Source organism: Lycium barbarum, chromosome 10 (genome assembly GCF_019175385.1).
Source record: "Lycium barbarum isolate Lr01 chromosome 10, ASM1917538v2, whole genome shotgun sequence".
NCBI classification, from domain to species: Eukaryota; Viridiplantae; Streptophyta; class Magnoliopsida; order Solanales; family Solanaceae; genus Lycium; species Lycium barbarum.
The window spans coordinates 38648580-38674659 of record NC_083346.1 but is presented as its reverse complement, the minus strand read 5'-3'; the positions used below and the strand labels follow the sequence as shown (position 1 = coordinate 38674659).

The 26080-nt window shown below is 38.3% G+C and overlaps 1 protein-coding gene and 1 pseudogene across 1 annotated transcript; both read left to right on the top strand.

Moving 5' to 3' along the window:
* Positions 1-15359: 15359 nt before the first annotated feature.
* Positions 15360-16862, top strand: LOC132612950 (F-box protein At5g07610-like; annotated as a pseudogene).
* A 1032-nt stretch (positions 16863-17894) lies between these two features.
* On the top strand, positions 17895-25797 carry LOC132615982 (putative F-box protein PP2-B12). The gene is made up of 3 exons (XM_060330581.1): positions 17895-18535; positions 19740-19858; positions 25304-25797. Exons 1-3 carry the CDS (start codon positions 18119-18121, stop codon positions 25581-25583), a joined length of 816 nt encoding a protein of 271 aa, XP_060186564.1. The 5' UTR covers positions 17895-18118; the 3' UTR covers positions 25584-25797.
* Positions 25798-26080: the final 283 nt, after the last annotated feature.

Genomic DNA, 26080 nt, shown 5'->3' with positions numbered 1-26080 from the left:
AATGATGTCCCACAGCTTTGATCCTTAGCCATGAAAAGTTATGCCTTTTCCCTTTCCACCATCCATGATATTCTCTATTGGATCTTGGTGGTCTTGTGATAGATTCTTCTTTCTCTAGGCTTGGTGAACTAGCCATGATGAAAATCCTCTCTAGGTGTTAATCTTTTAGAAAAAACCCGCTCTGATACCAATTGATGCAAGTTGTGCATCCACCAAACAGTATATGAGGGACCTGGTCATGTACCAGTTCCCTTATGCAATGCAGTACGAGAATCAACACAAGATTTTTACGTGGAAAACTCCTTGCTCAAGGGATTAAAAACCACGACCTACCCCTATAGGATTTCAACTTCACTAACCGAGCAACTCAAGGTACAACTCTATTGTAAGCTAAGAATTAACTCCCATAATCCCTTACCCTTACAATAACGCTTATGCAACCCTTTCTCTTAACTACTATAGCCAAGGACCACTAATACACCTAGACTTACCCAGCCTAGTGTACCACTCAAAGGCACCCTTTGATAATTTACCACAATGACTAACTCTAGCCACACACTAATACAACTAAGCTAACTCTAGCCTAGTGTACCACTCAAGAGCTTGTGGAAGCAACCTTGAGAATTTTGGACACCTACAAACAGCTTCTTTTTACGGAAGAGTAGGTTTACAGTTTAAGCACAAAAGAACAAAGACTCAAAAACCTAAGGACCTAAAACATCTTCAGTTCTTAACCTGGTCCTTCAGGTTGTTGTGGCTCTGCTCTTAAGGAACACCTTGAAAGGTAGAGACTAGCATTTTGGATGGAGCAATTTTTATGGATTGTGCAAGAATGAGTCTTCTAGTGGAAGATAATGCCTTTATATGCACGGAAAGAGAGAGTAGAGATGACCACTCATGAAATCTGGACCGTTAATCAGTCGACCTTGACAAGGTACTATTGTACAGTTGCATTATACTTTTAGCCGCTCACTTTACAGCTGTATTTGGACTTTCAGCTTCAGTGACCTGAACCTTTATCTAGAGGAACCTGGTGCCTCATTTTTTCTTTGAACACTTTGTAAGTACTGGATACACTATTAGTAGCTCTACAACTGCATTGTTGGCTGAGCAGGCGGGAAACCTGAACCCAGCTGGTCCTTCTGAATCAACATCACTGATCTCTCATATATGAGCAATTCTGCATGCATCTGACCTTCAAGGAGCAAGTTAGACAAGCAGCATATGAGATATCATGAGTTTTACCAAGTTCAAACAGATAAACATAATTGTATCTGGTTCTTTAGGGTTTGTCATGTCATCAAAACATATCATTTCTTATCAATTTCCCCTTTTTTGATGATGACAAAGCGACATCCTTTGTATTCCCCCTAAGGACAAGATCCCTTACCTAGATACTTCGTTTGTACCCCCTGAGACTTAGACCTCGAGATACATAGTAGTATTCTGGTTCTTTGAGTAAGGTTTGTCAAATCATCAAAACATGTCATGATATATCACCCATATTACGAGTGAGGAAGTCTATGATGCATATTGAGTACTTGTGTGTAGTCATGTATCGAGGGCTCTGCATTTCATTTTTGGATACAAGTATTATTTCTCAGGGCAATGTTGTTAATTCCATGCTAGGCACCAAGGTCTGAATAATACGTTCGGCTTGCCCATCAGTCTGCGGATGAAATGTCGTGTTAAGCTTTACTTGAGTACCTAGACCTTCTTGGAAAGATTTCCAGAACTTGGCTATAAATTGCGCTCCTCTATCTGTGATAATAGATATCGGAATACCATGGAGTCGCACAATCTCCTTGAGATACAACCTTGCATAATCTTCTGCTGAGTATGTGGTTCTAACAGGAAGAAAATGAGTTGTTTTCATCAATCTATCCACAATCACCCATATAGAATCATACTTGCTTCGGGAACGAGGTAATCCCACAATAAAATCCATATTGATCATTTCCCATTTCCAAGTAGGGATTTCCATTGCCTGCAATAATCCTCCTGGCTTTTGATGTTCGATTTTCACTTGCTGGCAATTTGTACATTGAGTTACAAATTATGCTATGTCTTTCTTCATGCCATCCCACCAATATATTAACTTGAGATCATGATACATCTTCGTTGCACCTGGGTGAATAGAATACCGAGAATAATGAGCTTCTTCGAGGATTTGATGACGTAATTCTGCAACATTCGGAACACATAGCCTACCTCGGTATCTAAGAATTCCATCCACAGAAGTTTCAAATGGAGACTTCTCTTTTTCATGAAGTGTGTCTCTATAATGACTCAACTGAGGATCTTCATATTGACGCTCTTTAACTTCCATATTCAGGGACGAAACTGTGGGATTATTAATACCAATTCCTGCACTACCTGAATCAATTAAACGTACTCCAAGATTAGCTAGTTGGTAGAGCTCATGAATTAATTCTTTCTTCTCCGGAGGAACTTCACGTAGGCTGCCCATCGATCGGCGGCTAAGCGCATCAGCTACTATATTTGCCTTTCCGGGGTGATATAAAATACTCACATCATAATCTTTCAATAATTCTAACCACCGCCTTTGCCGCAGATTTAACTCCTTTTGTTTGAAAATGTATTGAAGACTCTTGTGATCTGTATAAATATAGACATGTACACCATACAAGTAGTGTCTCCACATCTTTAATGCATGAATAACTGCAGCCAATTCAAGATCATGAGTTGGGTAGTTCTTTTCATGTGTCCGCAGCTGTCTCGAAGCATAAGCGATGACTTTACCGTGATGCATTAACACACATCCTAACCCAATACCAGAAGCATCATAATATACAACATAACCATCTGACCCTTCTGGGAGTGTTAAGACCAGAGCTGAAGTTAACCTATCCTTCAATTCCTAAAAGCTACGCTCACAAGCATCATTCCACTGAAATTTAGCTGACCTCTGGGTTAGCTTCGTCAATAGGGCGGAAATAGAGGAAAATCCTTCTACGAACCTTCTATAGTACCCTGCCAATCCCAGAAAACTACGGACTTCTGTAGGCGTTGTTGGCCTTGGCCAAGTCTTCACAGCTTCAATTTTCTGAGTATCAACTCGAATGCCATCATCTAAAATAACATGACCCAAAAATGTCACAGAATTCAGCCAAAACTCGCACTTTGAGAATTTTGCATACAATTATCGAGTTCGAAGAATTCCTAAAACAATACGTAAACGGTCTGCATGTTCTGATTCTGTGCGAGAGTTTACCAGAATATCGCCAATGAATACTATTACGAATAAATCCAAGAGAGGCCTGAATACATTATTCATCAAATTCATGAACACTGCCGGAGCGTTAGTTAACCCAAATGACATCACCCGGAATTCATAATAGCCATATCTCGTTCTAAAAGCTGTTTTGGGAATATCTTCTTCTTTAACTCTCACTTGGTGATAACCTGACCTCAAGTCTATTTTGGAAAACCACTTGGCACCCTGTAGTTGATCAAATAAATTATCAATTCTCGGAAGAGGATATTTGTTCTTTATTGTCACCTTATTCAACTGCCTGTAATTGATGCACATTCGTAGGGAGCCATCTTTCTTTCTTACAAATAGGACAAGTGCTCCCCACGGTGATGAACTGGGTCTAATAAACCCCTTCTCAAGAAAATCTTTCAACTGTACCTTTAACTCTTTCAATTTTGCCAGAGCCATTCGGTAAGGAGGAATAGAAATAGGCTTGGTATTCGGCAACACATCAATAGCGAAATCAATCTCTCTTTCCAGAGGAAGGCCTGGAAGTTCATCTGGAAATATATCTAGAAATTCATTCACTACCGGAACGGATTAGAAAGCTGACGAGTTTGCTTCGGTGTCATGAACTCAGACTAAGTGATAAATATAGCCTTTTGGCATCATCTTTCTTGCCTTAAGGTAGAAAATAAACCTACCTCTTGGAGATACTGTATTACCCTTCCATTCAAGCACGGGCTCTCCCGGAAATTGAAATTGAACTACTTTCATTCGGCAATCAACATTAGCATAATATGAGGCCAACCAATCCATACCCATAATCACATCAAAATCTAACATTTCCAGCTCAACTAAATCAACTTTTGTCTGGCGTTCGCATATCACAATTACACAATTTTTGTACACTTGTCTAGCTATCACGGGATCACCAACCGGAGTAGATACCTCAAAAGGTTTAATTGGCTCGGGTTTCAACCCAATACGACCAACAACATACGGAGTAATATAAGATAGGGTAGAACCCGGATCTATCAATGCATACACATCATAGGAAAATACGGATAATATACCTGTAACCACATCCGGGGAGGACTCAAATCCTGTCGTCCGGCTAAAGCATACATACGGGGCTGAGTGGCACCTGAAGTAGATGCTCCCCCTCTGCCTCTACCTCGACCTGCTGGGATCTGGGGAGTCTGCCCTATCGGGCGCACTGAAGAGGAACCAGCTGCTGATCCTGTGGGCTGAACCCCACCTCTACCATACCTCGAGCGACCATCACGCATCAAGTGTCCAGCCTGTCCACAAACATAGCAAGCATCTGTGCCCTGGCGACATGGCCCCGAATGTAATTTTCTGCACTGACTACATCGTGGAACTGGTGGTCTCCTCTGACTATAATCACCCCCAAACTGGGAACCTGAAGCTCTCAAACTCTGACCCTGTCCTGAAGGAATGGAGCGGTCAAATCCCCTACCTGCAAATCGTGGAGGTGCACTAGTCGCCGACTGGCCTGAGTGTTTAGGATATGTCTGCCTCGATCCCCCTCTATAATCACTACCTGCCCCCATAGATCTGGCCCTCTTGCTTTGCCCTCTATCAATATCACGATCACCCCTTTGTGGATTTTGTTGTCCTTTTAAATTCTGGGCATGGGCTTGAATGCGGGAAATATCCATTCCATCTTGCAACGAAGCCGTCAAACAATCCTTAAATAAATGTGGCCCTAAGCCACTCACGAACCTGTGCACCCTATCTCCCATGTCGGCCACCATAGTCGGGGCATATCTAGCCAATGAATTGAACTGAAGGCTATACTCCCGAGCACTCATATTTCCTTGTTTCAAATTTAAAAATCTATCCACTCTAGCTCGGCGGACCTCAAGTGGCAAATAGTGGCGGATAAAGGCATCTACAAATTCTTGCCAAACGGGAGGAGGCGCGTTCTCTTTTCTTGATGGCATCCAATTATTGTACCATAAGACCGCCACATCCCGGAGTCTATACGATGCCAACTCCACAGATTCAATTTCGGAGGCATGAATAATCTTCAATGTTCTCAACATTTCATCGATAAAACTTTGCGGGTATTCATCCAACTTTGACCTGAAGAACTCCGGAGGATTCAAACTCGTGAAATCACGAGCTCTAGTACTAACGACCCTGTCGCTTGAACCCGAACCCTACCGCTGTGCCTGGGCGGCAACTAACTGCATCAGTAGATGAATAGGCTCGGTCACTTGTTGACCCGAAGTAGCCGGTGGAGGAACTGGAGGCATAGGAGTTGGAGCTGAAGCTCCCTCTTGTTCTTCTAAATTGGGCGGAGTGGAGGAAGTATTAGATGGGGCCTCATTATATGATTCGCCCTCTTCTACATTCATTGGTGGCTCTCTCTCTCTACCCGCATTTTCATCGTAATCTTACCCTTCTGGGCGGCTGTAACTTTTCCCTTTGGCGGCATTTCTGAAATCATAGCACACTATTAGGGAGGAGATAATCTTATAACACAGCTCTATCGCACGATCTCTTAAGATGAAAGATGGTCATTTTTCCTAAATGCCCTGTAGCGTCCTGTTTATTAGTGTGGCGCGCAACACACCATAAACAAGACTTTACTAGACACGACTCGTAGACACTACCTAGGACTGAACTGCTCTGATACCACTTTTGTCACGACCCGACTAAGGGCCATGACGGGTACCCGGGGCTAACCACCAAGCACCGCTCATACCATTACCCATCGTACTCATTAAGCGTTCATTCATTAATCTTATACTCAAATCATAGGAAAACCATTTTTCACTTGGAAACATAATTACCTTTATATGCATAAGCCCTTCGGCTATCAAAATAATGTACATACAATAGGGACATCGTGAGACAATGCTACCCACACATACGTATCTACGAGCCTCTACTAGAGTACTAGACATATAGACGGGACAGGACCCCGTCATGCCTAAAACACACACACACACACACACACACACACACACATATATATATATATACACACACACACACACACACAAAAAGGATAAATCAATGGCACCTCCGGAATAATGGGTGCTCTCAAAGTCTGCTAGTAGCTCCTACGAGTCTGGATCACCTCCCTGCCTACTTGTGGGCATGAACACAACGTCCAAAGAAAACAGACGTCAGTAGGAACATTGTACTGAGTATGTAAGGCATGGATGAAATGAACGTAACAGAGAAATCATAAGACATAAGATGAAAATATAACCTGCTTAACTTTTAAGAGTGGATGCATTTCATACATATATCATATATATTCGTAGTACATGTATCATCATATCATATATATGCATATCATCAACGTTAACCCGCGTCCGGGTAAACCTCATACACCGCCCACTAGTGGTGATCGTGTCCGGCCTTCTAGGCGCGGTGGAATCATAAGCAGCCCTCCTTAGCGGTGACATGTCCAGCCATTTGGGCACGGTGGAATCACAAGAACATGCTTATTAAGGCTAGAGAAAATTGGGTAGCATTTCCTTTGTTTATACAACTTTCCTCATATTACATATCAACTCTCAAACCTCCATAACAACATTCACAATATTATAAGCAAGAATCGTCATTCATCTACATTATCCACATTTCACAATTTCACTTCAGTTCCTCCATAATCATGGTCATAGTACACTATTACGTTCACTCATATACAATGTTTATCCCATGTTCTTAATATCATTTATAACGTGATCATAATCATAACCTATCATGAATCATGACTCAATCCAAGCTACTACTAAAAAATGACGCTATTCCCACATTCATGACCCATTTTCTATCTCCTTCTACAATCCAAGTCTTTCAACCTCTCAATACCTTAAATAACATGGAAAGACCATGAAACTTACCTTAGATGGCATAGGGATAAGCCTTGGGTGGAAATAGTTCACTTGAGTCAAAACCCTAGTTCACCACCTCCAATGAAATTTCTTGACTTGGATGATCTCTAATGAGTTTCTTACACTTGGTTCTCTTAGTTTGATGAAGTTGATCATAAATTTCTCTTGAGTTCTTATGGATGAAGAGTGGAGAGGGTTCTAGAGTGTTCTTGAAGTGTTAGGTGAAAATGAAATGAAATAATGAACTTGGTCCCCTTTTTAATAACTTTAAAATCTGATCCGCCGGGAAAATATACGGACACTTATACGGTCCGTAAAAACTTATACAGTCTGTATAAGTGACCGTGAAATCGCCGCTTCAACATCTCGCTTCTGTGACCATTATACGACACATTATACAGTCCGTATAAGTGACCGTATAATCCCATCAGTGAGGGACCTTCACTGTGACGATTCTGCGGACCATTATACGGACCGTATAACATTATACGGACCGTATAATCGGCCGTGTAACCCATATTTTCTCTGATCTTGTTCTCGTCACTTCGTTTGATCTCCAATCTTTATGAAACCTTCTTGATACTTGTTTAACACCTCATTAACGATCTAAGGGACGCTATAATTCTTCTCCAAGACACTATTAAATCATCATTAACTTATTACTCGTAAATCCTTTCCGATACACATCGTATGCCTTGCCCTCTCTTGGCAAACTTTCTCCTCTTACTCCGAATGTCTTTGTATATCTCAATTAGGGTCATCAAATGTCATTTCTCACTTATTGCAATACCGTATACTTAGTGCCTTTCGTTAGTCTATTCACTGTGCATCAACGGGGAATTTTCCGGGGTGTAACATTCTTCCCCCCTTTTGGAACATTCGTCCTCGAATGTTAAGCACTCGGGAATTCTATGAAAATTTCGCCAGAGTTTCCCCTGTAATATGGCACTACCATCCTGTCACAACAGCCCACAATAACATTGCCTCATAGGGCCACAACACAATAGCAATATAAGTTGGCCACACACGACCCATATGCATAAAAATAAAACATACATACCTCATAATCTCGATGTTTCATCGTGGATCTCTTCTAGGGGCTGAAATAAGTGTGGGTATTTGGATTTCATACTCTTGTGCTTCCCAAGTCATTTCTTCTCGGTTGTTATTTCGCCATAAGACTTTAACTAAGGCTACTTCCTTATTTCGAAGTCTCCGTACCTGCCTGTCTAATATGGCAATTGGCACTTCTTCATAGACTAGATTTTCTGTCACTTGAACATCATCTACTGGAACAATCCTCGTAGGATCTCAAACACACTTGCGGAGCATTAAGACATGGAAAACTGGATGGACTACTTCAAGTTCTAGAGGCAAGTCCAATGCATAAGCTACTTGACCCACCTTGCGGATAATCTTATAGGGTCCGATGTATCGAGGACTTAGCTTTCCCTTCTTACCAAATCTAATCACTCCTTTCATTGGTGACACCTTTAAGAATACCCAATCATCAACTTGAAATTCTAAGTCTCGCCGGCGGTTGTCCGCATAAGATTTTTGGCGACTTTGGGCTGTCAATAATCGATTTCGGATCACCTTGACTTTTTCTGCTGCTTGTTGAATTAACTCAGGGCCTATTAGCTGTACTTCTCCTATTTCAAACCATCCAATTTTGGATCTGCACTTCCTTCCATATAGAGCTTCATACAGAGTCATCTGGATACTGGAATGGTAGCTATTGTTGTATGCAAACTCAATTAGAGGTAAGTGGTCATCCCAACTACCACCAAAATCTAAAACACATTCTCTTAGCATATCCTCCAAGGTCTGAATGGTACGTTCGGCTTGCCCATCAGTCTGCGGATGAAATGCCGTGCTAAGCTTTACTTGAGTACCTAGACCTTCTTGGAAAGATTTTCAGAACTTGGCTGTAAATTACACTCCTCTATCTGTGATAATGGATATTGGAATACCATGGAGTCGTACAATCTCCTTGAGATACAACCTTGCATAATCTTCTACTGAGTATGTGGTTCTAACAGGAAGAAAATGAGCTGCTTTCGTCAATCTATCCACAATCATCCATGTAGAATCATACTTGCTTCGGGAACGAGGTAATCCCACAATAAAATCCATATTGATCACTTCCCATTTCCAAGTAGGGATTTCCATTACCTGCAATAATCCTCCTGGCTTTTGATGTTCGATTTTCACTTGCTGGCAATTTGGACATTGAGCTACAAATTATGCTATGTCTTTCTTCATGCCATCCCACCAATATATTAACTTGAGATCATGATACATCTTCACTGCACCTGGGTGAATAGAATACCGAGAATAATGAGCTTCTTTGAGGATTCGATGACATAATTCTACAACATTCGAAACACATAGCCTGCCTCGGTATCTAAGAATTCCATCCATAGAAGTTTCAAATGGAGACTTCTCTTTTTCATGAATTGGATCAACTGAGGATCTTCATATTGACGCTCTTTTACTTCCATATTCTGGGAGGAAACTGTGGGATTATTAATACCAATTCCTGCAATACCTGAATCAATTCAACGTACTCCAAGATTAGCTAATTGGTGGAGCTCATGAATTAATTCTTTCTTCTCCGGAGGAACTTCACATAGGCTGCCCATCGATCGGCGGCTAAGCGCATCAGCTACTACATTTGTCTTTCCGGGATGATTATCATGTGCGTATGTAGCTCTTTATAGTCATGGACTCGTAATTTTCGTTATTTAGGAAGATTATGGAAAAATAGGAAGATTCATGCCATAAGAGTCATGCCTTAGAAGGAAAGGATTAGCCTTACATACCTCTTTCGTTTAGCTATTCTATCGTTTGATCGTTCTCCTTCGATGCTCGCATTTCTACCTTCAAGAAAGTTCGTATTAACATTAGCTAATCGATTATAAGAACATGCTTACTAAGGCTAAAATTGGGCAGCATTTCCTTTGTTTATACAACTTTCCTCATATTATATATCAACTCTCAAACCTCCATAACAACATTCACAATATTATAAGCAAGAATCGTCATTCATCTACATTATCCACATTTCACAATTTCACTTCAATTCCTCCATAATCATGGTCATAGTACACTATTACGTTCACTCATGTACAATGTTTATCCCATGTTCTTAATATCATTTATAACGTGATCATAATCATAACCTATCATGAATCATGACTCAATCCAAGCTACTACTAAAAAATGACACTATTCCCACATTCATGACCCATTTTCTATCTCCTTCTACAATCCAAGTCTTTCAACCTCTCAATACCTTAAATAACATGGAAAGACCATGAAACTTACCTTAGATGGCATAGGGATAAGCCTTGGGTGGAAATACTTCACTTGAGTCAAAACCCTAGTTCACCACCTCCAATGAAATTTCTTGACTTGGACGATCTCTAATGAGTTTCTTACACTTGGTTCTCTTAGTTTGATGAAGTTGATCATAAATTTCTCTTGAGTTCTTATGGATGAAGAGTGGAGAGGGTTCTAGAGTGTTCTTGAAGTGTTAGGTGAAAATGAAATGTAATAATGAACTTGGTCCCCTTTTTAATAACTTAAAAATCTAATCCGTCGGGAAAATATACGGACACTTATACGGTCCGTATAAACTTATATGGTCCGTATAAGTGACTGTGAAATCGCCGCTTCAACATCTCGCTTATGTAACCATTATGCGGCACATTATACGGTCCGTATAAGTGACCGTATAATTTTATACGGTCCGTATAAGTGACCGTATAATCCCACCAGTGAGGGACCTTCACTGTGACGATTCTGCGGACCGTATAACATTATACGGACCGTATAATTGGTCGTTAACCCATCTTTTCTCTGATCTTGTTCTCGTCACTTTGTTTGATCTCCAATCCTTATGGAACCTTCTTGATACTTGTTTAACACCTCATTAACGATCTAAGGGACGTTATAATTCTTCTCCAAGACACTATTAAATCATCATTAACTTATTACTCGTAAATCCTTTCCGATACACATCGTATGCCTTGCTCTCTCTTGGCAAACTTTCTCCTCTTACTCCGAATGTCTTTGCAAATCTCAATTAGGGTCATCACATGTCATTTCTCACTTGTTGCAATACAGTATACTTCATGCCTTTCGTTAGTCTATTCACTGTGCATCAACGGGGAATTTTCCGGGGTGTAATAGCATTGATCCTTTGAACTAGCTTCGGTCTAGCGTTTGGTGACATTTTCTATGAGAGGGAACAACACACGAATTAGAAACATTGTTAAAGTCAAGCTTTATCACGCGATCAAGAGTATTTGAAGAAAACATAACTTCTTGAATGTCTGTGTAACCTCCATATCATATACGAGGTTGAAAATGCAATGATAAGAAGAACTCAACTAGACACGGCTAGACTCCCTAGAACACATGAAAACTCAGGGCTCTGATACTAAATTTTCCATACCCCAAAGCCTCAATGGAACAGACCTGCACCTGGTTCTTTAACCTTGGTCGAGCGAACTAATCTTACATGCATCAATAAACGTGGTTCGTACATGATTGAGAAAGTAAAAGTTTTTCATGAAATGTTTTATCTTTCATAAATGCTGAAATCATAATTACAAAATAATTATGATTTCACACGAGATTGCAATAGAAATGACAAAATGAATGTGTCATTATTAACTATATCTACTGATCCTCTATAACTTAATGAACAACCCCCACTACACCCAAAAGAATACATAATTGATATTTTGTCAACAACACACCTTGAACAATAACCATGGCTTACCAAAAGAAGAGAGGAAGTGGGATATTCCTAAAGAAAATCCACACCACCCTAAGTATCTGTACATGCATCAACAATAAAGTTGCAGCACCTGGCGAAAGGATGTCAGTACACAACAACATAGACAACAAGAAGTACTCTTATGCATTATAGACTCCCTAATATAAAATGAGACAAGGCAATTCAAATAAAACATGGAGATGTATTATGCCAATTTCAAGACAACATCATTTCGGTAAACAAAAACAACTAAGAGTTTGAACTTTAAATAAACATAACATTTTTGTGGAAGTATGTTTAGGGCTTGAATTTATCCATCTTATGTTTAGCAACAAAGACTGAAGAACCCTAGGGCTTGAATTTCTTAATTCATTTCGATAATTCATGTTCTTGCCGTTACTCAATGGATATAATATTTTATAAACTTTACTACAATATCATCAATCTCTCGTAATAGATTAGAAGTAAAGAATTACCTTTTTCGATGCTTTCAATCTAAACTCCAACATTTATAGTTCTAGAGGTTTCCTCTGATCAATTATGTAAAAAATTGATGTTTCGATATCATAACCTTCACTAAATCAACGATAGTTGCTAGAGGATTTCATGGCACACTTACCTTGATATTCTTAGGACTTGGGATCGTCCTTATCTTTAAAAGTGCTCAAATATTAGATAGAAATAACTAAAACATAAAAGTTTTGATTGTCCCGTATATGTATACTTTTGGACCTTGCAGCATATATAGGACACAATAGGAGCTCATGTGGCAAGAGCCCGCTGCAAAGGCCAACACACAAGACACCTCGTAGGGCACCCACGTCTAATTGGGCCCTGCCTCACTCAGATGTCGAGCGCATGCTCTACCTTGTTCGGCGGGACACAAGACGCTTGCAACATAGCATGCCCTGCATTCTTTTAAAAAAAACTCAGAAGTGTTCTAATAGTGCTGAAATTCACCCAAGCCCAATCATCGCAATAAGTCTAAAAAGCAATGGGCAATTCACAGAATTGCCCTTCTTTTGGGGTGGTCTTTGAATTTTGCCCCTCATATTTGAAATCTTTAAATTTTGCCCTTCGGCTAAAATTCATGGGTTCCAGGTTCGAACCCCCACACAGTCAAAATTTTAAAAAACAATCGCAAGGCAGAGTTTAAATTTCGCTATGCCCCCACCAGCATATACTTGTGAAGGAATTACCAAAGTTATGCCGGACCCGACATACTTATGCCTTATGGGCAGACTTGGCATAAGTATGTCGGGTTCGGCATAACTTTGGTAATTCCTTCACAAGTTTATGCCGGGTCCGGCATAAAAGTTTGTCCATTAAAAGTATGCCCCCACCGGCATAAACTTGTTAAGGAATTACCAAAGTTATGTCGGACCCGACATACTTATGCCAAGTCTACCCATATCGCATGAGTATGCTGGGTTCGGCATACACGCGACCCAAACCTTGCCTTGCAATTTTTTTTTTAATTTATGCTTGACCGGGGGTTCGAACTCAGAACCTCATGATTTCTGTGTGAACGCTCAGAGTTGCAATGCAAAGGGAAAAAATGAAAGACCAGCAATATGAGGAGCATAATTTAAAGACCACAAATATGAGGGGCAAAATTTAAAGACCACCCCAAAAGAAGGGCAATCCGCGCAAAATAAAAAATCAACTTATTAAAATCTTGAAGCCCGGAATGAGATGCAAACACTATTAATGAGGGGTTGAATTATTAAAACAAATATACAAATTATATATATATTTGTTATTCCTTACACTATGAAAATCATACACAAACATAATGATATTATTTTTTGTAAAATATTTAACCCCTTATAGAATAAAAACCCTGACGAATGACCATACAATTAAGTAAGCTTATTATAATTTGAAGCGGCACATTAATAAAATAAACTTGAAATAAAAATAAGAATATCATGCATGTATAATATAAAAGTTACAAATAGTTTACATATAAGTGTGTAGGTATTTATAGCATCTTTTTATGTATCTCATCTTTGATACACTAAGTTACTCTACATAAATGGGCGAAAATATCTGCTAAAAAGATATAAAATGTACTCACTATGCGTTAATTCTAAAGCAAGTTGGAGTCTAGATGTCTGACTGTTCTTACAAAGTGATGAGAATATATAATATCATTGTAATATTTAGGCCAGCTAAATATTGCTTATAAACTTTTCTAGATTATAAAATTGAATATTCCTTAGTTTGAATTTATTTTCCTCTTATTTGGTAGACCACTTGGCTGTCTACTAATTTTAGTAACAAGAGAAAAATATATCCACGTAATCCATCTCCACTAAAAATCAAAGAACGTTAAAGCATAAGTCAAAAGAAAGTTAGAAGATATATATGTCTCGAAACAACTATAGGAAATATGTGACTAAACATTCGTAAGCAGATGTTCCATCATTCGAATTCACTTAGATAGTAAATTTATAAAATACATGTTAAAATGATAAATCCCTTACTGTTTGGATAAATAATAATCATTCAGAGGTATATATCTTTTCAAATATTCTCTTGTCCAATACCATCTTCCTTGAATTTTCATTTATTTTCTAGCGTAGTTAGACTAAATACCTTAAAGTTTTACCTTGTGATAGTACAAAAAGACAAAAAAAAAATTGAAAAATAGAAAATTTTGGCTGTTAATAATAAAGTCATACCTACTGTGCTTCAAAAAATTTGAAAGTCAGTGTCGTTTAAAAGCAAACTACCTGAAAGACGATCAGATGATATAATCATGGTTAGACAAAAGTTAAGTAATCAAACTTCAACAAAATTAGAAAAAAAAAAAATATCAACAGATAAATTAAAAAACGTACATCTCACTCTTCCCCTTCATTTTTCTTATCTGAAAAATCACACCAGCCTCATAATTTAAAAAGGAATAAGTATATATTGATCAACTTTCTATACTTTTTGAAATGTCGCACCGACTTTTAATAATAGATCAAAAGGAAAATGGCAGCGACAACTCAAATGAGACGAAAGGAAACAGATACACATGCACCAAACTTGTGCATTTTTTAGAGTTTGATTCCATACCAAATAAAAAAATAATGTATTTGACCAAACAAGAGGATATTAGCCTGTTCAAATGGCTAATATGCAGAATTCGTGACTTTTGATATTCTTTTCTTCCGTAACTTCCACCAAGAATTAATTCTGGAGAATGTAAAGACGTTACATAAATGATTCTTGAATATGGATGGAGTAATAACTAATCAAGAGTCTTATGATAAATTGTATAGGAATTAAATAAGAAGCTGAAGAAACAGACGGTTTCACAGTTTCTAAGTCGTTCATGGTACATTGTATTTTCTGTGTATTCAAAGTGGTTATTTGACTGTATTATTTTTTTTATATGAAAATGTACATTTACATTTTTGTACGAAAATGTTATAGGATTAGCATTTGCTTAAAGGATAAAAATGCCGTTTAACTTTTAATGGACAATATGGTAATTAATTCAATTTTTTCATTTGGGGCTTTCCCCTTATAATGGAGTATGATATATAACATGTACACTACACACCACTGTTTTATCTTTCTGCATTCCAACTCTACATAGAACTATAATGCCAAAGATTAGAATGAAGATCTGAAAGGGCTCTTTTGCGAATGAAATGTTCTCTAATGAAGGACTCTTGACGGAGATCATTCTCCATTCTGCTGGTCAAATCACTCGTTCGATTCAAATGCGTCTCGATACAATGGAGTTTTCTAATCAGTAGCCCCTACTCACCTGCGTCAGAATCCCCCATTTTAACCCTCCCCATGGCCTCCTCTGGACAACTCTTTTCTCTCGACCAACCCTTTTCATGAATTTGTGTCCCTCAGCCTGGAAAATCCAATTCCAACACCATTCAAGAAGCTCTGCTTTGTACATGACCCTTCTGAAATTAGAATTCGGCAAATTTTGCAATGGACTTTTGCTTTGCTGGAGCTATCGCACTCGCGTACCTGACAAAAACTACTACATACACAACCCAACTACCCGACAATTTATCAAAATTATGAAACTCTGATGGAGAAGGACAAATTTCCAAGGCTGTTTTTGGGATGACGTAGCATTTGATCCATGGCAATCACCTCATTATAAGGTGGTTTGCATATCACTCATGAGCAGTACTATCGGATAGAGATTTACTCATCTGAAACAAAGAAACGGAGAGTCTTTGGTCCACCTTTTCCTGCTCGTCGTGACATAAATTTCTCGTTCGATGGAGCTTATTGGAATGGTGCCATTTATTGGCCATGTGGCGACAACTCGTGTTTCAATATTGAAGAAGACAAGCTCATTACGGAGAGTACTGTGGTCATTTGCATCTTGTTCAAGTGCAGAGTCACCAAAAGCTCACTTTTTACAATATTTAAACGATGAAAAGTTCTTCCCTTGAGCTCTCCTCGCCAGTATGCTCGGTAGCCACTTAAGATCAGTATGTCGTATCTGGATCTTCAATCATTTAAGGATCTATTTTAAGCATGTTTAATGAACACACACAAAAAGAACAAATGCTTCATAGTCTCAGGACAACAAGTCAACAACCACATAGTAGACAAGAGTGTCCAGACCCCCATTCCAGCCAATCTATCCCTAGCAGCAGCCTCCTATAGATGCAATTGCAATCCAGCATATGAAGCTATATTTAAGGATGTTAGTCTTGCTTCACACACCTCTCCACCAACGACAGTGTTTACCAGCTCCTCTTCCCTATTCATAGCCAATTTGAATAGTATATTTGCCATTTACTTGCAACCACCCGTTTTGTCTATAACCATCAGCATGTTTGTCCTTAATGTTGCAGACTTTTTCCAGTACCAGCAGTTGTCTTTGAAGTGGTGAATACTTCCATCAATTAGAGCCCTTCAACTTGTAATAACGTATTTTCTTTATTTTCTTTGACTAGTCTAGTATAGACTTTGTACTCCTTTTGAAAATTCATTCATTTACTTATTTTACTAAGTTGCACACATTAATTTGGATTTAGAAATCTAACTTTGATTACTAGTATTCTAATAAATTTTGAAAATAATTACATGATAAGGGTTTAAAATTGAAAACAAAATATCCCTTCATTTGCTTAAATGAACAAATACATTTTTTTTTTAGAATATTGGACTAGTAAAAAGGAACGGAGGAGTACTTGAATATGTTCTATTCATATAATTTGTTATATTTTTTTTTTTTAATATGATGTTGTTTTAGTGATGTGTGCATTTGTCCACTTTTTAAATGTCAATACTGCTTACAAAATATCCTGCCTATGCCACTACTTTCAAGTATATATGATTATCTCATTTTTCCCATAGAATGTTACACTACCTTCAAGTATATATGATTATCTCATTTTTCCCATAGAATGTTACACTACCTTCAAGTATATATGATTCTCTCATTTTGCCCATAGAATGTCAGTCTAACTTGCAATATTCCACGCATACTTTGCCCCCGGTACTTCATTCCATAATAGGCAATCAGTAACGTATTCCTAGACCCTCTTCCTTTTATGGTTTGCATACAATTTTCCAAGCTATCAGAGGTGGCTTTGAAGTATTTAGTTTGTTACTCCATATAAAGCTCCTACAGATTGATGTAATACAAGATTATCACCTTCTTGGGCTTTGTGAACTTTACTTCTCTTTATGATTCTTGTGACTTTCTTTAGTTTAGTCTAGTTAATCAACTAATCCATTCGTGGAATGTGTTTGTTATAGTAATCAATCAAACATAATTTATCTCGCTCCAACAAGTATTCACTTGTGAAATGTGTTCAATATAATAAATCTAAGAGTTATGGGTCAAAAACACACCTCAAGTATCACTTTCTCTGTTTTTAATTTCTTACCTGAACTATCAGGTGTGAGAGTTTCCTACCTAAACAATCACCAATTAGTTAGCAAAGCACACCTCAACTATCTACTGTTTACTTTTCCTACGTCAACTAAAAAAATGAACAACTAATAGTTGATGTGTGTTTTGCTAACTAATTGGTGATAATTTAGATAGGAAAAAGTTCATATAGAAAATTAAAAAAAAAAAAAAAATACTTGAGGTGTTTGTAACTATTATCTCTAAATCTAATATAATTTCTCTCCTCCCAGCTTGAACTTGGTCGGGAGAATTTATTTTCCAACCTTTTGTGAACTGTATTTTCTCTTTATGGTTTTGACTTTCTTTAGTTAGGTGATTGGTGTAATCTATCTATGGATTTCATTAATTTCCTTCTGAGATTCAGTTCATTAATTTCTAAACCAAGCTTAACCCTTAAGCAATTTAGTTTTAAAAAGGGCGAAAACACGAAATGTAACGGCCAATACACCCATGGAGAAGGAGAAAGAGAAAGTGAAGAAGATGGGAGTAGTTGTCTGTGGATGCTGCCGGAGGCATGTCTTGACGAGATCTTAGCCTTAACGAGCCCGCGGGACGTTTGCCGCCTTTCCTTAGTCTCTCCATCTCTCCGATCCGCCGCCAATTCCGATTCCGTTTGGGCAAAATTCTTGCCGTCGGATTATCGGTCAATCATTGCCGGATCACCGACTCCAATCCCCTATTTCCGATCACTTAGGGACCTCTATGTTTATCTCTCCCATCATTCCCTCTTAATTGATGAAGGTCGCAAGGTAAAAAAGAAAACCAGAAAAAACACAATTAACTTGTTTGTTTTTTTTTAATTTTTTTTTTTTTTTATTGAGTTAATGGTAAAGACAGAGCTATCATACCTGAACTATTATATATATATATATAAGGGATTTAACAACTAATAGTTGGAGTATAAAACTCGCGAAAAAATAATAGTCACACCATTATTTCTTCTTGGATGTAAATCTGAATATAAACATTTCTATCCTATTATGAAAATAGTTGAATTTGCATCACGGAGTCGTTTTGTTATGTTTTGAATCCAATACATATATTTTACATCCCGGAGGCCTATAAATGGCGATACCATTATTTCTAGTATAAAAGTTTCTATAAAAATGGGAAATGTCATCTGAAATGTCCAACTAATTAATGAATTATTTCTAATATACGTTTTTTATTTTTTCACTAGTCAACGTTTTCCGAAAAATTCTTTTAGGTGATTATTTCCGTACAAAGGTGACAATAGCGCATGATATTGTTTATAAAAGATGTTCATGCTACTTTTTTGGAATTTAATTTCATATGGATTAAAATCTGCTATATTGAGTTCTTAATTTTCAATGTTCATATCATTCGTTAGCTTTGCTACTTGTTGATACATTATGAGCAGTAGACATGCACTTCTTACACTTAACTATATTTAAGTGATATGCATTTGTTTAGTTAGGTGTAATCAACCAGTGTGGTTAAGTATAATTGGTGGATGGAGAGTGTTATTGCGGGTTTACATACACTTAATAGCTTTTGTTCAAACATTATATATGATTAAAATATTTACTAGATATCTATAAATATTTAAATGTGAAATCAATCATTATTATATATTAAATTGAGATCACTATAGAAATTCATAAATTTGAAACCTGCCTCTAGTAAGAATTTACCAATTCCAACCCCTCTTTTGGGGTGGGGCCTTTTGAGGATGGTACTTTTGAAAATATTTGAAACGCTTGTCATTTCTTTTTTTTGATCTGTATACCGGTGTGTTAATTGTCAATTGTCAACTTGTCGTCCTAAAATACTTGTCACGTTTCGCTTCTTAAAAGTTAAACTTCTTTTAACATTATCAATATTTTAAGATATATTTTTTCACCTTATTGATATGAGAATAATTGCAACTTCTAATATTTTTCTGATAGTTTCCATCAGTCCACTTACTATATATATGCATTTGTACTACAGAGTTTTTCACTGGAAAAAAGGAGTGGAAAGAAATGCTACTTCTTAGGTGCAAGGGATCTTAATATTGCATGGGCTGACACACCAGGATATTGGGAATGGACTTCACTACCAGAGTCCAAGTTCACCATTTTTCAGCGGAGACGCTATCCTTTTCTTGAGATATATGTGGGGTCCAGTCCCCTATCCCATATTTTAAGAAAGAAAGATTTTTCTTCCTTTGACAAATTATACATTGGCAACAATTGTGGACTTGGCTAACAAGCCAATTTCTTTGTTCACATTTTCATGATGTAAGCGCTTACCTCATCATAATCGTGATGTAAGCGCTTACCTCACCATAGGAAATTCATTCCTATAAATAGGCAGCTTATGGTTCATTTGTAACATACCAAAATCTCAGATAATACATCTGAGTGAGAGCAAAGTGAGGTATTCCATAAACTGTAAGAAAATAGTCTGTGAAGAAAAATAGAGTGTGAGTGATATTGTAGTGAGGTGGGAAAAATCAAAAGAGTGTTTTTATTTTTGAGTGTGTAGTGGTCTTTGGAGTATTTATACTCGTGACTACACAGTGTAAAATTCCTTACTATAGTGATATCAGCTGCTCCTCTTGACCGTGGTTTTTCCCTTATTCAGAAGGGTTTCCTCGTAAAATCTTGGTGTCATTATTGCTGCATTTTATTCTTGTTGATTTAACTATAACTTAGTGTTCCGCGTTTATCACTAATACCGTGAATATTATTTTTGCGGGTCTATTTTATTCCCATCAAGTGGTATCAGAGCCAAGGTTCTGTCTGAGTATGCTCTGTGGTTGCAGCACAGTCTGAACTTCCACATCAGAAAAGAATTACTTTGGTCTTCGAATAAAATAGTATTTGTATTTGTGATAAACAATGGAAGCCAACACTAGTAGAATGGTTACTTTGAGTGGCGTAAATTATGTCATTTGGAAGGGCAAAATGAAAGATTTGCTCTATGTCAAGAATTTTCATCAACCTGTCTTTGGAAATAAAAAGCCTGATAATAAATCAGATGAAGAGTGGAATTTGTTGCATCGGCAGGTTTGCGGCTTTATTAGACAGTGGGTTGACGATAATGTGTTGAACTATATTTTTGGAGAGACACATGCTCGGACCCTATGGGAGCATCTTGAAAGTTTGTATGCTCGAAAAACTGGTAACAACAAGATGTTTCTGATAAAGCAAATGCTGAGTTTAAAATACCACGATGGTTCCGCAATGACAGATCATCTGAATATTTTTCAGGGGATCATGAACCAGTTATCTGCTATGGGCATTAATTTTGATGAAGAAATTCAAGGCTTGTTTCTACTTGGTTCCCTACCAGATTCTTGGAAAATTATTAGAACTTCATTATCAAATTCTGCTCCGGATGGTGTGATCTCTATGGATCTTGCCAAGAGCAGTCTTTTAAATGAAGAGATGAGAAGAAAATCTCAAGGTTCTTCCTCATCAGATGTCTTGGTGACTGACACTAGGGGGAGAGGCAAGAATCGTGGTTCTCAAAATAGAGAACATCATAGAAGCAAATCCAGAAGCAGACTTAAAGATATTGACTGCTATCATTGCGGGAAAAAAGGGCACACAAAGAAGTTCTGCCGGATTTTGAAAAAAGAGAATAGAGAAGGGGGAAAAGAAAGAAGATGGCAATCGTGTTGCCGCTGTCACTACAGAAGATCTTGTTACCGTCCTTGATGCGGATCTGATAAATATTGCTTGTGATGAGTCAAGCTGGGTTGTGGACAGTGGTGCCGCATCTCATGTGACATCAAGGAAGGAATTTTTCTCATCCTATACTCCGGGTGACTTTGGAACTTTGAGTATGGGTAATGAGACTGTATCCAGGGTGGCTGGTGTTGGAACGATTTGTTTGAAAACTAGTATTGGAACTAAACTAGTTTTAAACAATGTAAATCATGCACCTGATGTTCGTTTGCACTTGATCTCTGTTGGTGTTTTGGATGATGAGGGATATGTCAGTACCAATGGTGCTGGAAAGTAAGGTTCCATGATTGTGGCTCGTGGCGAAAAGCGTCGTGGTCTATACTGGACTACGGCCTCTACCTGTGTTGATATGGTGAATGCAGTTGAGAGCAATAGCTCTTCAACGTTATGGCATAAGAGGCTTAGCCACATTAGCGAGAAAAGACTAAATGTTCTGGCCAAAAAGAAATTATTGCCAAATTTCGAAAGTGCTAAATTAGAAAAGTGTGAGCACTGCTTGGCTGGAAAACAAAATAGAGTTTCTTTCAAGTCTCATCCTCCTTCAAGAAAGACAGTGTTGCTTGAGTTGGTGCATTCAGATTTATGTGGTCCAATGAAGACAAGGACTTTGGGTGGTGCACTTTATTTTGCTACCTTTATTGATGATTGCTCAAGGAAACTTTGGGTCTACGTCTTAAAGACTAAAGACCAAGTGTTGGGTGTCTTTAAGCAGTTTCAGGCCTCAGTTGAAAGAGAAACTGGAAAGAAGCTGAAGTGTATTCGTACTGATAACGGTGGTGAATATTGTGGACCGTTTGACGAATACTGCAAGCAACAGGGTATCAGACACCAGAAGACTCCTCCTAAGACTCCTCAGCTTAATGGTTTAGCAGAGAGGATGAACAGGACCTTGATGGAAAGAGTCAGATGTTTGCTTTCTGAAGCAAAGTTGCCGAATTCCTTTTGGGGTGAGGCTTTATTGACCGCTGCACATGTTATTAATCTATCCCCTGCGGTTGCTTTGCAAAGTAATGTTCCAAACAGAGTTTGGTATGGAAAGGATGTTTCCTATGACCACTTGAAAGTGTTTGGTTGTAAAGCTTTTGTACATGTGCCTAAAGATGAAAGGTCGAAATTAACTGCCAAGACAAGGCAGTGCATCTTCATTGGTTATGGCCTTGATGAGTTTGGTTACAGGCTATATGATCCAATTGAGAAGAAGGTTGTGAGAAGCCGTGATGTTATCTTCATGGAGGATCAAACCATTGAAGATATTAACAAAGCGGAGAAGATAAAATCTTCAAGTTCTGAAGGTTTAGTTAATCTTGACCAAGTTCCTCATACAAATGCTGATGAAGTTGGTGGGCTCGATGACGATGGTGATGCCCAGAATCATGTTCCAGATCAGCATGTTGATGATGATAACGATGCTGCTATTGATGAAGTAGATGCTCCTACTCATGAAGTCATGGATGAGTCAGATATTCCACTTAGAAGGTCTACTAGACAGCATGTTCCTTCTTCCCGTTATTCACCTAATGAGTATGTATTACTCACTGATGGGGGAGAACCTGAATGTTATGAGGAGGCCATGGAAGATGAGCACAAGGATCAATGGATTGAAGCCATGCAAGATGAGATGAAATCTCTGCGTGAGAACCATACTTATGAGTTGGTGAACTTGCCTAAGGGCATGAGAGCTTTGAAGAACAAGTGGGTGTTCAAAGTTAAAGCCGAAGAACACAGCTTGAAGCCCAGATACAAAGCTAGATTGGTTGTTAAGGGATTTGGTCAAAGGAAAGGTATTGACTTTGACGAAATATTTTCTCCTGTCGTGAAAATGTCCTCCATTCGGACAGTTCTTGGTTTGACTGCTAGTCTTGATTTGGAGATTGAGCAGATGGATGTGAAGACTGCTTTTCTTCACGGTGACTTAGAAGAGGAGATTTATATGGAACAACCTGAAGGCTTCAAGGCAAAAGGTAAAGAAAATCTTGTATGCAAACTCAAGAAGAGTCTCTATGGATTGAAGCAAGCTCCCAGACAGTGGTACAAGAAGTTTGAGTCTGTTATGGGGGAGCAAGGCTACAAGAAGACTTCTTCAGATCACTGTGTGTTTGTACAAAGATTTTCTGATGGTGACTTTATCATCCTTCTGCTATATGTGGATGATATGTTGATTGTAGGCAAAAATGCTTCCAGGATTGACGAGTTGAAGAAACAGTTGAGTAAGTCTTTTGCAATGAAAGACTTGGGTCATGCTAAGTAGATTTTGGGCATGAGAATTACTCGTTCGAGAGATGAAAAGAAGCTTTATTTGTCGCAGAAAAAGTACATAGAACGTGTACTAGGGCGCTTCAATATGAAGAGTGCTAAGTGGGTTAGCACACCTCTTCCTGGTCATCTGAAATTGAGCAAAAAGATGTGTCCTACAACAACAGAGGAAAAACAGAGAATGGCCAAGATTCCTTATTCCTCTGCCGTCGGAAGTTTAATGTATGCAATGGTATGCACTCGACCAGATATTGCTCATGCAGTCGGTGTTGTTAGCAGATTTCTCGAAAATCCAGGGAAAGAGCATTGGGAAGCTGTGAAGTGGATACTCGGGTATCTAAGAGGAAGATCAGATGAATGCTTGTGTTTTGGAGGATCAAATCCAATTTTGAAGGGCTATACAGATTCTGATATGGCAGGTGACCTTGATAACAGAAAATCCACTACTGGATATTTGTTTACTTTTTCAGGGGGAGCTATATCATGGCAGTCAAAGTTGCAGAAGTGTGTCGCACTATCTACAACGGAAGCGGAGTATATTGCGGCTACTGAAGCTGGCAAAGAGATGATATGGCTCAAGAGATTCCTTCAAGAACTTGGATTGCAGCAAATTGAGTATGTTGTCTATTGTGACAGTCAGAGTGCAATAGACTTGAGCAAGAACTCCATGTACCATGCGAGAACAAAACACATCGATGTCAGATATCATTGGATTCGTGAGCAATTGGAAAGCGAATTGTTCCAAGTCAAGAAGATTCACACGAATGAAAATCCTGCAGATATGCTGACCAAGGCGGTACCGAGAGACAAGTTCGAATCGTGCAAAGAACTTGTCGGCATGCACTCAAATTAGAAGCCAGTGTACCCTCCTTCAGGTGAATGGGACTGGAGGGGGAGATTTGTGGGGTCCAGTCCCCTATCCCATATTTTAAGAAAGGAAGATTTTTCTTCCTTTGACAAATTATACATTGGCAACAATTGTGGACTTGGCTAACAAGCCAATTTCTTTGTTCACATTTTCATGATGTAAGCGCTTACCTCATCATAATCGTGATGTAAGCGCTTACCTCACCATAGGAAATTCATTCCTATAAATAGGCAGCTTATGGTTCATTTGTAACACACCAAAATCTCAGATAATACATCTGAGTGAGAGCAAAGTGAGGTATTCCATAGACTGTAAGAAAATAGTCTGTGAAGAAAAATAGAGTGTGAGTGATATTGTAGTGAGGTGGGAAAAATCAAAAGAGTGTTTTTCTTTTTGAGTGTGTAGTGGTCTTTGGAGTATTTATACTCGTGACTACACAGTGTAAAATTCCTTACTATAGTGATATCAGCTGCTCCTCTTGGCCGTGGTTTTTCCCTTATTCAGAAGGGTTTCCACGTAAAATCTTGGTGTCATTATTGCTGCATTTTATTCTTGCTGATTTAACCATAACTTAGTGTTCCGCGTTTATCACTAATACCGTGAATATTATTTTTGCGGGTCTATTTTATTCCCATCAATATACATAGTAAAGATACGTGTATTAATCAAATATATGACCACTGTTTCCCCCTATTTAGGTTTCGAGAGGTCGCTCAGCTTAAATTTGTTTGGTGGCTTCAAATTTGGGGTACAATACGGACCGGATTACTGTCACCACTTACATTCTACAGAGCTTCCTTTGTTTACAAATTTAAAGATGGATACGGGTTTGATTATCGACCCTCAGAGGTTTCAGTTAGAATTTCTGGTGTTGAATCCAAAAAACGGTTTGCTTTTTTGCATCCAGATGGTGAACAGGAGGATTGGACTCTGCCCTCTGATGCGGAGTATGAGGGGCCCGCGGAACTCCCCCTCTGATACGGAGTACGGGAGGCCCGAGAAATTCAACGGGGATCCTAGCTAGTATCATGGAGGATGATAAACAGCTGCCTAAACTTAGAGATGATGGATGGTTTGAGTTAGAATTGGGTGAGTTTTTTTACTGAAAATGAAGATGATTGCATAGAAATGAGAATGCAAGAGCCGCAACGTGGATTTCCAAAGCGAGGCCTTATTGTTGAAGGAATTGAGATCAGGCCAATAGTTTATTAATTATTTTAAAGTTTATTTTGGTTAACAATTTAGTCTTGCTTCCCGATCGACTTTTTTTTTTTTAAGAATTATTTTGTTTTACAAATTTTGAACTTTATGATACATGTTGTTCATAGATATGTTGTTTAGACTCTTCAAAAATGTTGACAGATACGCGTCGGATCCTTTAAAGTAGTGCTCTTTTAGAAGATCAACATAAGTAGGACAATATTATTGAATAGTCTAAGCAACATAGGTCTAGAGAGGAATTGTCAATCTCCGCA